The following is a 12,701-nucleotide window of genomic DNA, read 5'->3' as shown; positions in this document are numbered from 1 at the left end:
ACTCTGTGGCTTATGACGCAAGGTGGTATTAATCGTGTATTAAGTTTCCTTGCTTCCCCAATATCGATTTCGGCCGAAAGAGATATTGACCTTGAGGATCATGACAGACGCGAGGGATACAGGGTAATTGTCATTTGTACATTCGGATTATACTCTCTTGTTTTTATTTGCTATTATTAATCGTCTGTTTTTTTTTCCCTCTCCATCTTCACCAGAGAACAATATGACACTACAGGGGGATCGACAAATGGAGTGCAAAGTAAATTATCTCATAGCTAGAGTATATACGTGAAGAGAATAGGGAATTCATATAAATTAAAATTACTTCTGTAAATTATCTTTCCAATAGGTGCACTTTCACAGCTGAACCTTAGAGTTTCGTCACCAGTATCCCCACCAAATTCATGGCGTGAAGAGAGCACATGCTATCAGCCAGTATGGAAGGACATCACAGCATTTCTGGATGAAGTCACGCAAGGTATTTAAGAGAGTTAGATGTTCTTTGTTTATTTGCACATTTCTAAGATGAATGGCCGTAGAATTCGGAGTTGGCCAGCTGATACATCCTCCCTCGTTTAGTTTATTCGAAGCAATGAGCGCTATCGAAGTAATAACCATTCCGGATTTCAGAATGTTAGGCTTGATACTTTTGGGACTTTTAACATTTTCTACGTTGGCCTTAGATAATGGACCCGAAAATGGATAGTGGGATGGTGTTGAAAACGGATTCCGAGAAAGAACCTTTCAACCCATTTGAGCTATTAACCCCTAGCCAGGTTCTCTTTGTTGTAGATAAGTTGACCGCCTGTGAGGTATATATTTTAAAGCTACTCGAACATTTCTTATGCTTATTGCTTAAACTCTCCTCTCTATCCGAGATATTAGACAACATGGCTTGCAGGACAGCCTCTCTCTCAGACCATTTTCACTTGTCTCTACACCCACCATGTTGTGGAGCTAACCGACCAATCCGTTCGACCACCCTTAACCAATTTTTCGGGCGACGAGGAACAAGTTGCCACCAGTAACACCCCTCCGCCACAACTGGTTTGGCTGACACTGAAGGCATATGTGCTAGGCGTGTTGAAATGCTCCCAAGCCATATGGGTGGAGATGACAAAAGGAAACATCTATGAGGTATTTATGCATTTATATGAATGTCGCAGCTTCCCTATTATTGAATACAAAAGCGAATTTCTAGGAAGAAGATTTCACAACAAACAAACAGGGATTGTCCTTTTCTGAACATATACTCGGGTCGACTGTAATCAATCTGCTTGATGACGCATACAACTGGTCAGTTGGACCAGGAAGAGTGGAGATACTGCGCCTGTACGAAGGTTTGTTTTCATTCTCTCACCTCTCATATGAGTACTAGCAGATTACTGACGAAGCTTTTCCTATATTGAAGGAGATGAGAAAGAGATCAATGCGTTTGAAGCGCTAATAAATCGTATTCAAATGCGCAAAGTATTTATTATTTGTAAATCAAGAAAATTTACCCACTTAAAATTACTAACTTCTTCTTTCTATTAAGTCCTTCCTACTTGCCTTAACTTATCTCTCGGCAGAGCCGTTTATGGTGCCGGCAAGGACCAAAGAGTCTCTTCTCACCACCTTGGAGTGCATGGAAAAAATTCGGATATCAATCATCCCCACTACCGAATTACAGAGCGGTATGTGAGCTTCGTACCTTTTACACTCCGACGTACTTATCAAGTAATTCTACTTATCAGCCTTCGACTCAACAATCCATCGAAAACTTGCAGCACAGGCTCCTCCGCGTCCTGTAACCCTCCATACAACCGAAGAGGTGATTCTCGCTATTTACATTGCTCCCCATCCCCTCCTGTTATCTAACTCTTGCGGACTTGGGTAGGCTTACGAGTTCCTTACGTGCACACTTCAGCGCTTAGTTAAGATCTGCGGGGTAGTCGAATACAAATCCTGCAATTCCCTCATGGTAACTTTTTTGTAACTCTGTATTAATTATCACCACCTTGACTTCTTATATTACTGTAGAATTTCTTCAGCTACTTCGCCTCACAAAAGCCTTACCCTTGCCCATTTTCTCGTTCCAAGCTAAACGTGGGTTGCCTCATATCTTTGAATTAGGTGAAGTCTTTAGAAGATTAATTGTAATTTCTTTAGTCCATCTTTTGCCCGGATCAGCGCATTTTTAATACGCTTCCCCTTTCCCATCTTCTTCGGGATTCAATTTCAGAATTTTTTGACCCACCAAAAGCAATGTTTGAAATATCCTCAGATAAACCAGAACAACTGGAAACCACCAAATTGCTTGCCGATTTCCTAGAACGAGCATCTCGGGTAGCGTCTTGCCTTTTTCTTGAGGCCCATTCGTTACATCCACACTAAAAACGATTTCCTATGTAGCCTTATGCTGATAGGTTCAAAATAATGTGCCATAATCGAGCACGTCAACGGCGTATTTTACGCAAAATACTCCCAGATTTCGAGTGCTGCCAAGAGGAGGTATCATCACGATCACAAAAAGAAACAATAATATATTTGCTGCTCACATTTTTACCTTCTTAGGCGGAACAAATCGATAGCAATTTTCAAAATACATTTCAAGAGTGTGGTCCTGTTATGTTAAATGTATTACAGTTTGACCTCAATCTTCTCTCTCCTTTCAATCCAGTATTTACTTGCTCTATTCATACAATTTAGGGCAGTCAGTTATACCCATATTATATTTCATCCTGGTTTTATCATGAGAAACTGCGGATCATGCAAGAGATTCTCTATCTGGGTTTTGAGCTAGAGCTTTATGCCTTGCACGAGTATACAATGATTTATTGGTATTTTATTTTATTTCCAATTTTAGTAATCGGAAATAGCAGATAATCTATACAAGTACTTAACACTTCTTTTTTCTTGTTCGTAGGTATTTGGATTATATTTTAGGAGTTCATCTGCAACATATTGAACGCACTGCTAATGTCTTATCTTTGCGGCCAAACACGATTAAAAGTATTGTTTTTGCTCATGAATGTTCTATTTCATTCGCCTCATAAAACATATTTCCCCTCCTTTTTAGCATTAAAGAAATCGAAGAAGAAACAAAAATCCATGCCTACTGTTAGCTCCCACGGGAATTCCCCCTCTCCTTCACTAGCGTATTTGCGGTCAATTGCACTTATGACTTCTGCTCGGCAAAATTTGTCCCGAGGAATATACAAAGTAGGGGCTCTTTTACCGTGACGAGTTATGAATGCAAGCATTTACGTATTCACTTTTCTCGTAGATTATTATTTCCTTAGACCAGGCTGGAAAACTCAGACGTCCAAGCCCTGACTTTGATGACGAATCCATCCGATTTTTGCACCGGTTCCGAATGTTCTCTATGCTTTCAAGTCCCCCTCCTCTTTCGTATCAGGACTATCGCAAGCTAATTGAATTGGATGGTGCCGACGTATGTTATTTTTTCTTTTCTGCTGTTATTATATCGAAAGCATTAGAAATAATTATTCTTCACTATTTTCTAGACGAAGGTTCTTCCGGAAGGTATTCTAAAATCAGCCGATCACGACTTCAAGGATGCACGCGCTGTGCTTGATAACCTTAATGCAATGAATGCTGAAGCAACTCGCACGGAGCTGTGCAATGAAGATTTTGTAAATGTAAGTGTCTTTCGCACCATTTGTTTTATTCACTGAATAACATACTGGTGTTCGCATACCATTTAGGATGTTCGCTCCATGACTCGCACTGCGATTGCCAACAATATCAATCTCCAGCAGATACTATCTGAGCTCTCTAAGTCAGACTCTTCTGATACAGAAAAATCCAAGAAAGTATGTTTCGAGTTCAAGTATCACCCTTGGTTCCCGGTTGTAAACTTTTCATAGGCTAGCGCCCATTATTTGCGCTCAAAATTTTTTCCACCAGACTGGGTACACACTGTGATTATTTCTTAAAGAGCAATTTTTTAATTAAATATAGACTCTTGAACATAAGGATTGTCTGACATTTATTGCAAAATTCCAAGACGCACATATGATTGTTATAACACTAGGAATTCTGTTATTACACCTGAAAATTAGTGAGTTTCTTAGCCATGGGGCAACTTTCACCATGCATTTAGGATTGAAAGCTGGCCAATCCCATATAAGTGGAGAGAGTCTCCTGAATCATTAGAAGGGATGAGTAAGCTGGTCCACAGGAGACGATTTAACTTTAGCTAGTAGTCGTTGGTAGAAAATTCAATGCTTGAAAGATTATATTGCAGCATTTAACAATGGAGATATTGCGTATTTTATTAACAAATTATGCAACCCCTTTAACCTTTAACTAGTGATTTCATTCCTTTGACCTGACCATCCTCATTGACCTTGGATCAAACCAGTCCTGTGTAACGAATCGTAGCGAGTAGAATTAGCGTAAACGTAAGGAAAAATATAATATATACTCAACTTCTTGTATACAACAAATAGGTGAGAAAATGATATAAAACAAGAAACCTATAAAGAGAAGGGTCATATTTAATAGGTAAAAATGACTCATTATGGCTAGACGGCGCTCCGCAGGGTGCGACATGACGTGTTATGCGCGTTGTATCCAATTCCACTATCTTTAATCTCATCTGATAAGTCGGAAGCGGATCGGCTTACTAACCCGCCGTATATAAAGACCCAATGTTCTCTTGATTCCTAGGAATAAAATAACACCTGTTCTGTAAAGAAATACTTTATAGTCTCTTGTAAAGACCACTCTTGCTACAATCATGGAGAATCTCGCAACCGTACGCAATAAATACTTCATCAATTTCTTAGCCCCTCTACTTCCCCCCGCTCCTGCTCCAATTCGCATTCTCGATGTTGGATGCGGTCAAGGACAATTAGCTCGTGCGTTATTACAAAACGTTTTTGTCGAGCGACCTGGCTCAACACTGGTTGCAATTGATCCAAATCCCAAATCCATTTCGATTTTGAAAGCGAAGATTGACGATACCAATGGAATCGAAATTTTGAACGATGATTTCTTAAAGTATTCTGGGGAAAAACAGAGTTTCGACGTGGTGGTAATGCAATTATCATTACATCATCTATTCCCATTAGAAGAGGTAGAGTATCTGCAAATTTTGTAGAGTAATTTTGATCAGGCAAATTCTAATGGAAATCCATTTCGTTCATTCTAATATTAGGCTGTTCTACATGCTCATAGCTTCCTTAGAAATAATGGCATTCTACTGGCAGAAGATTTCGAACGCATTCCACTGGACTCTCCCACTGCGCGGTTCTATTACGACCGCGTTGATCTTCTTGCTGCCGCTAATGTCATAGATATCTCTAAAGACAGGGACACCCCCATATCGTCTTCTGCAGCTCCATTTACTCCCCAAGAGCGATGGGCTAATCTCGTCTTGCGCAAACACGAACCGCCTCTGCATACTAAAGAGGATATGATCCGCGCAGTACAAAAAGTTTTCAGAGAAGTTGAGGTCAAGGAAAACTTTCCATTTTGGAACCATTTTCTCTTCCAAGTTGCTTTAAAGGGCGATGAAGAGAGCCCATTCATTGTGGAATTGCTCAAAAAATTCTTGCAGCAAGAGGAAATTGCACTTAAAGAGGGTGAAGTGAAAGGATATGGCTACTTTATCCTTGGTAGGAAATAACCTCGATCAAATTTTATTTATTCTTCTTTTCTTGAATATCTTTTATTTAATATTTTGTGAACTGAAGAATTCTAAGTAAATGAAATACGATGGATTTTTTATTAAAGTGTTTAGGGTAGAAAAGAAACATATTGATTTATGAATGCGGGAAAGATAAAACTTGCTGGATAAAGTGAAGAAGTAATAATGGAAATTAAATAGTCAATAAGTAGAAAACAAAGAAAGGGATAAAGGAAAAAGTAATAGTATTATCTAGCTTCATTTTGGGTCTAGCAGTCCATTCACTCACCTCACCCTTCCTAAAACCATCTGCTTCGTAAGGTTTCTAGCTCTTGTCTTTCTTTAAGTCGGGTATAATTAAATGCGGAGTTCAGTTAACCATTAGTGATATTTTTCCCAGCCACAGAGGAAGTTAAAGAAGCCTTTTGTTTGCTCTGATATCATGTGCAATAAATCATTGCTCATACCACATACAAAATCACACCCAAGAACTACTCGCAACACAAGGGTGTTTTTGATACAAGAGTTTTTTTATTTATTATCCCGTGAAAGCATTCTCCGAAACAAGAGTATACAGTTCCAATATTGCCAGGGCATATTACAGGGATTCTACGAAATTTCCTATTTTGGGTTTATATTTGTTCTTTTCGATGCCACAGTTGTATTACTACCGATAAAAGAGAACGCCGTCTTTATTAAGCGGGTTATGTTAAATCGAGAGAATAATGAGGTTGTTCCCATCGAACTTTCCTCTGGAATCAAACGTTTGCGACCATAATCCACTTAATCATTTTAACATACGAAAAATAGGGTTAAAGGTTATATCAATTGCGGTATTTCTCTTATTCACGTCTCTTTTTCCCATTCTAATCCCTTGTTAATAACATTGGCCTAAGAAAAAGGAACAATAGTGAAAATGCGTCATTTGAACAGCGAAACACTGCGAACGATGGCGCTACGGAGGTCATCTGACCCTCAGAAAAATACAACTTGTTCAGGAAGCCGGGGTTTTCTTTAAGATGGGAAAAAAACAAAATCACAAGTTTTCCCCGGGGATTCAGGAGCACCGTTTCCGAAGCCATAGATTGGTCCGCAGGTGCTATGGGCAAGGAATGGTGGGACTAGGATCGGCCACTTCTCAAAGGATGCCTATGACTCTGCGAGATTATATAAACCCCCCTACAAACATTTCTCCACACGTTATTATTGTAGTCGCTTCTCATTTATTATTTCAACCATCCTGTTTCTCATAAGAATGAACACGCGATTCTCGCTTGTACTTATGCTTCTTACGGTGCCACTAGCGAGAGCATATTATCTCTCTATTAATTGTGATTGCGTAGCTCTAGAGGAATGCGACGCGAACAGGGGGAGCAACTATGGACGACAGAATTGTCGTGAGTACACTATGCTTAAAATAATGCTTTTACCTTTATCAAGTCCTTGACTGTTGGTTTAGCTGTTGGGCAGGTCTGTTGCTTCAACATGGGGGCAGAGAAGCGCAGATTCTTCGCCAGGAATAGCGAAGTCACTGTAGCGCCCGAAACTTTGGAGTCAGTCGGACTGAATGAACCGTTGAAGTAGTCCACGCGTAATGCGCCGTTATTAAGTGTACTGATTCATTCTGTCCGCTGGGTATATTTGTAAGGTTTCTCCTAGAGATAGGCAGGCTCTACTCTTTAAGCGAACGTGTTATATTTCGTCCATTGTGTACATATTGTATATATATTGACTATATTTATTTGACTGGGCAAGCGCCATTTTTTTTAATACTATTTATTGTATTTATTTATATATTTCCTGGCAGTGCGTACTTATTTCATTGTGTATATGGAATTTTTGAACTTGTATTGTATGGGTATGAGAAATTGATTGGAATCGGAAAATTCTATTCAAAGTTTTGAAACAAAAACCAAGTAGCGAGGCATATTATACAGTAGAAACGAGAGAAAATAGGAAAGTTCGAATCACGTTCAAATCACTTCATCATCACTTTCTTCCGCTAGTAAATAGTCTCCCCCTAGAGTCTCCACTTCGATGCTAGGACCACGTAAATCAGTAAAATCAATCGTTGCATTTCTGGCTTCGATATTTCGCTTATTCCTTTCGTTGAGTTTAGAGTTGTTAGCTTACCCATCCGGGAAATGCTAGGAGCAATAGCAAAAATTCCCCATTAGCTTACTTTCTTAACATAATTGCCAGGCGGACGAACTGCACTGCATTCCGAATTATGAGAAGCACGATATCAAACATCTCCTCTTCTCGACTCTCTGTTGAGCAATCCGAGGTAATAAGGACAATGACCGTAATGGCACAAACAGCGACAACAAGCACGTCCAATACGTTGTAGATAGATTTCCAATATGCCTGTTTCCAAACATGAATACAATTTGAATATGAAACGAGATGAAGGAATACAATACCCTGCCAAGTGCCAACCATCGGATCCCAACTTCGGCAATAAGGGCGGTATTGATGACTACTTCAAGAATTATGAACCATATTGTTGCACTATTCAAAAAAATACAAAATGTTCAATTGCTTTTTCATCTAAACATGAATGAATTCGTTGATACCAATGCTCCACGAAGGACAACACCAAACTTATCAAGCTGAGGATTGCCAATCCCAGATAAAAAAACGTATAAAATCGTGAATAGATTATACGGTTTGCAAAACCTTTAAGTGCTTCAGCCCGAGTGAGGCGATGCTGTGTCATTGAGGTTGCGCGTAGACCAGATTGTACGCTTTGTAAAATGGTGGAATACCCGTTAATTTAGATGGAAAGGAAATTAAGGATAATATACCTTGGATTGAACTCATCTGTACTTAATATATGGACGCGATCTTCTTCAGGGTTCATTCCTATAGCAACATTAAGCTAAGAAAACACGGTGTGAAAATGGTGGCGATGGTTCAACCGGGTTGAAGGACGAAGTCGTTTTCTGAAATATGTAACAGTCACATAAATTATCAAAAGATACTCGAGTATATTGTTATTTTTGACAGAGTCATGTTAAGGACGAGAGGATTCAAAAGACCCAGTACAAGTTGGTGGAGACATAGACATTTAATAATTACGGACAGGATATGTCTATCAACTGCAGTAAATAAGGAGAGTGTTTCAAAGCCAACGCACGAGTTTCTTCCGGCTTACGATCCAAAGGTATGGAAATTCTAATGGGATTCCAAAGGTATAATTCAATAAATGTTCGCTTTATTTAACTGTGTAGGTCGTTGAAAGCGATTGGCAGGATTGGTGGAAGCAAAAAGGCACATTAACCTCCCTATATTAAGCAAAATTATCTTCTGCTTACGAATTTTCCTCTACAGGATTTTTTTCTTCGAGTAGCGCTGAATATGGTTCCAGAATCTCAAAAGAGCCTTTCACTATGCTTCTTCCTCCCCCTAATGTCACAGGAGATCTGCACATTGGACATGCTCTAACTGCAAGCATTCAGGTGAATTTTCAATAATGCTTTTTATATTTCATTTTTTTTACCTGCTCCAACTTTTTTGCATTATCTAGGATGCGATTGCTCGCTGGCATCGAATGTCTGGACATACGGTTTCTTGGATCCCTGGAACAGATCATGCTGGGATTGCTACCCAGACTGTGGTGGAGCGGTCACTCATGAAATCTCGACAGGTTAGGCCGAAGAAAATCGCTGGTAATTTTCATGGGTATTAACTTTTAGTCTGTAAAAAGGTAACTCGACTTGACATCGGAAGAGATGCATTTGTTAAAGAGGTGTGGAAATGGAAAGAAAAACATGGGGATAGAATCATATATCAGCTGGTAATAGATACGGGCTTGTGACTCTACAACCCTCTATACATATTCTCATATTTTTCAATCCCTCAACGTTATTAGCACCGGTTAGGAGCGTCGCTGGATTGGGAAAAACTCTTCTTTACCATGGACGCACAGCGCTCTGAAGCAGTTACGCATGCATTCATTCGCTTGTTTAATGAAGGATTGATATACCGTGATACGAGGCTTGTGAATTGGTGCTGTGCATTACAAACCGCTCTATCAGATATTGAAGTCGATTACGAAACAGTTACGGGGCGCACTATGCTACAGCTTGTGGGAAGAAATAAACCGTAAATAACCCATCCTCTTCGTATTTGGAGTTTGTCTTGCTGATTTATATTTTTTCAATTTTTCTAGAGTTGAGTTCGGGGTTCTGCACAAGTTCGCATACCCTTTATCTACACCCACTCCCTCGCACAAAGAACTTGTAGTCTCTACTACACGTATTGAGACTATGCTGGGCGATTGTGCCGTTGCGATTCATCCTGATGATCCACGCTACATTGAGCTACATGGAAAATCTGTGATTCATCCTGTGCTGGGTAAAACTATACCGATCATTTGCGATGCTGATCTAGTTGATATGGAGTTTGGAACGGGGGCGGTCAAAGTCACCCCTGCTCATGACCCCAATGACTATTCATGTGGAAGGAGGCACGGTTTGACTGTGGAGGGGATCCTTGGCAGGAGAGGGGAATTGAAAAACTGCGGTGTTCCGGAATATGAGGTATCACCCATCAAATTGTAGTACTCATTTCTGCGCAATTAAACTAAATATTTTATTGCATAGGGAATGGACAGATTTGATGTCCGTGAAGATATAATACGACGCTTGAGGGACGCAGGAGTATACCGAGGACAGGATTCCCACACCATGCGAATTGCACGGTGTTCTCGCACTGGAGACGTGATCGAGCCGATGGTACAACCGCAATGGTATGTTCGATGTAGTAAGTTAGCAAAGCGAGCACTAGAGGCCGTGGAGATGGGAGAAATAGGAATGCATTCTTTGCATAAAGAAGAGTGGAGGCGATGGTTAGGTAAACGGTTTTCTTTTTTGAGTTAGCCGTCATAATTCAAATAAATATTGATCTGGCGGCTGCTTTGTAGACAATATCCAAGATTGGTGTATTTCGAGACAGTTGTGGTGGGGTCATCGGATCCCTGCCTATCGTATTAAATGGAAGGATGGCTCCAGTTGAGTAGCTTAAGGGTTTTATTCATGGCTGGAAAGGTTTTAACAGAAGCATTTTCTTAGTAGAAAAGGAAAGCTGGATAGCTGCGGCTTCAATAGAAGAAGCTCGTTCTCTCGCGCATGATTTCTGCTCTACCAAAAACATAAGCTCAGCTAGTGTAGAGTTAGCTCAGGATGAAGACGTTCTCGATACCTGGTTCTCGTCAGCACTACTTCCCCTCTCGGCTCTTGGATGGAACGGCAAAGAGAGCTCCAAAATTCCTACCCACTATCCAACAACATTAATAGAAACAGGCACGGATATTTTATTCTTTTGGGTGGCAAGGATGGTGATGTTGTGCACACATTTTGGGGGACATGTGCCCTTCAAAGATATCTTATTGCACGCGATGGTACAACATAATTTCTGATGGAGTCCCTGGTGTGTTAGTTTTCTAACTATTTCAACTATCGGATAATAGGTGAGAGATGCACAAGGCAGAAAGATGTCCAAATCACTGGGAAATGTGATTGATCCCCTGCATGTCATTGAAGGAGTAACTCTGGAGAGGTTGAAAGAGGGTGTGATAAGTGGAAATTTAGCGAGTTCAGAAGTCGCCCGGTATATAATGATCAATGTAATGACTGTTTTGATAAAAGATGAATACTTATATCCAAATATGAGTACAGAAGTATTGCCTTACTTGAGAACGAGTTTCCCGATGGAATCAAAACGTGTGGAGCCGATGCGCTCAGATTTTCATTAGTATCCTATACCCAGCAGGTGAGTTTAAATTGCAATTACCACTTAACAAGAGGATGATTCACCTTTCAACGATGATCGTTTTTTAAGAATCGTCAAATCAATATGGATATCTCGAACGTTATATCGACCCGCCACTTCTGTAACAAACTTTGGAATGTTGTTAAATTTGCGCTGCATCATCTTTCCTCAACGACTTCCCCTACCACCTATAACCCCAGCTCCCCTCCTCTTCCAACTACTCTTGCAAATCGATACATCCTCTCGAGACTTGAAGATACAGTGACGAAATGTGATACGGCTTTTGTTACCCACAAACTTCATGAAGGAACCGAAGCGATTAGACAATTTGTGGTCGGGGATTTATGTGATGTTTACGTTGAGCTCAGCAAAACCGTTTTGTACGATAACCAAGAAGGGACGCAAGAATTAAGAAATGAGACACTGGAGATATTGGGCCATTGCTTGGATACCAGTTTGAGATTAGCTCACCCATTTGCACCATTCGTTACCGAAGAACTATGGCAACATTTGCAACAATATGCCGAGATTAAGAAAAGGGCGTCTCCGCCTTCAATAATGGTGTCCGAATACCCCAATCCTGATGACTATAGGCGATGTCGAGACTCACAAATTGAGAGCGATATGGCGGTAGGCTGGCATGATTGAAACCTGATGTATACTTAATAAATTAATCTAAATCTGCTAACGAGCTATATAGACAATCCTCGGAGTTATACGCGGATCAAGATCGTTAAGACAACGCCTCCGCCCTTCCAAAAATCCGAGCTTCATCGTAGAAGCCTCAGATAAGGAGACTCGTAATTTATTGCGACTCTATCTGGAGGAGATTCGAGCATTTACAAGAGCAGATTTCCAAATTGTATCCAAAGAGGTATGTCTTCATTTAAAACTCGTTCAATACTCGTTACTCATTCGCAAACATGACCCATCCAGGATCTAAGCGTTGATCCTGCACTTTCTCAAATCATCAAAACATCGGCATCCTATTCTGTTGCACCCAATCTCAAGATCTTCCTCCCTGCCACTCCCACCCCCCAGTCAAATCTTTCTCTCTCTCAGCTTTCCCGTAAACTCGAGAAGGTGAACCAAGATATCGAAAGACTGAAACTGCGGATGTCGCGTGAAGAGTATGAAAGTCGTGTTCCTGAGGAAGCCAAAGCAAAGGACCGTAGGCGACATGCAGCACTTGAAGAAGAACGGCAAGTACTAGAGAGCAATATATTGTTATTGCAAAATTAAAGCAAATAAATTAAACCAGCCCTCAACAATTTTAATTTATTAAATT

At 40.3% G+C, this 12,701-nt stretch overlaps 4 protein-coding genes across 4 annotated transcripts; 3 read left to right on the top strand and 1 right to left on the bottom strand.

Annotated features, from left to right (window-relative positions):
- Positions 1–100: 100 nt before the first annotated feature.
- VTP21DRAFT_11505 (uncharacterized protein) lies at positions 101–3,872 on the top strand (the record flags this gene model as incomplete). Its single annotated transcript, XM_069390957.1, has 21 exons — positions 101–123; positions 216–259; positions 350–478; positions 540–607; positions 684–812; positions 886–1,137; positions 1,202–1,340; positions 1,412–1,470; positions 1,538–1,676; positions 1,737–1,813; positions 1,880–1,963; positions 2,023–2,088; positions 2,152–2,328; positions 2,395–2,493; positions 2,557–2,619; positions 2,692–2,822; positions 2,909–2,994; positions 3,062–3,204; positions 3,269–3,436; positions 3,510–3,644; positions 3,711–3,872. 21 exons carry the CDS (start codon positions 101–103, stop codon positions 3,870–3,872), a joined length of 2,373 nt encoding a protein of 790 aa, XP_069252136.1.
- An 875-nt stretch (positions 3,873–4,747) lies between these two features.
- On the top strand, positions 4,748–5,638 carry VTP21DRAFT_11504 (uncharacterized protein; the record flags this gene model as incomplete). The annotated part of the gene is made up of 2 exons (XM_069390956.1): positions 4,748–5,086; positions 5,168–5,638. The coding sequence occupies 2 exons, from the start codon at positions 4,748–4,750 to the stop codon at positions 5,636–5,638; spliced, it is 810 nt and encodes a 269-aa protein (XP_069252135.1).
- A 1,973-nt stretch (positions 5,639–7,611) lies between these two features.
- Positions 7,612–8,501, bottom strand: VTP21DRAFT_11503 (uncharacterized protein; the record flags this gene model as incomplete). The annotated part of the gene is made up of 5 exons (XM_069390955.1): positions 7,612–7,741; positions 7,821–8,005; positions 8,062–8,149; positions 8,215–8,385; positions 8,446–8,501. 5 exons carry the CDS (start codon positions 8,499–8,501, stop codon positions 7,612–7,614), a joined length of 630 nt encoding a protein of 209 aa, XP_069252134.1.
- A 150-nt stretch (positions 8,502–8,651) lies between these two features.
- Positions 8,652–12,655, top strand: VTP21DRAFT_11502 (uncharacterized protein; the record flags this gene model as incomplete). The annotated part of the gene is made up of 15 exons (XM_069390954.1): positions 8,652–8,804; positions 8,872–8,911; positions 8,972–9,099; positions 9,168–9,287; positions 9,348–9,437; positions 9,513–9,745; positions 9,813–10,182; positions 10,246–10,495; positions 10,566–10,652; positions 10,717–11,042; positions 11,112–11,251; positions 11,320–11,413; positions 11,483–12,043; positions 12,114–12,287; positions 12,350–12,655. The coding sequence occupies 15 exons, from the start codon at positions 8,652–8,654 to the stop codon at positions 12,653–12,655; spliced, it is 3,072 nt and encodes a 1,023-aa protein (XP_069252133.1).
- Between the last annotated feature and the right edge of the window lie 46 nt (positions 12,656–12,701).

This window comes from Calcarisporiella thermophila (assembly GCF_041956535.1).
Source record: "Calcarisporiella thermophila strain CBS 279.70 unplaced genomic scaffold VTP21scaffold_9, whole genome shotgun sequence".
Taxonomy (NCBI): Eukaryota; Fungi; Calcarisporiellomycota; class Calcarisporiellomycetes; order Calcarisporiellales; family Calcarisporiellaceae; genus Calcarisporiella; species Calcarisporiella thermophila.
This window is presented reverse-complemented; position numbering and strand designations above follow the sequence as displayed.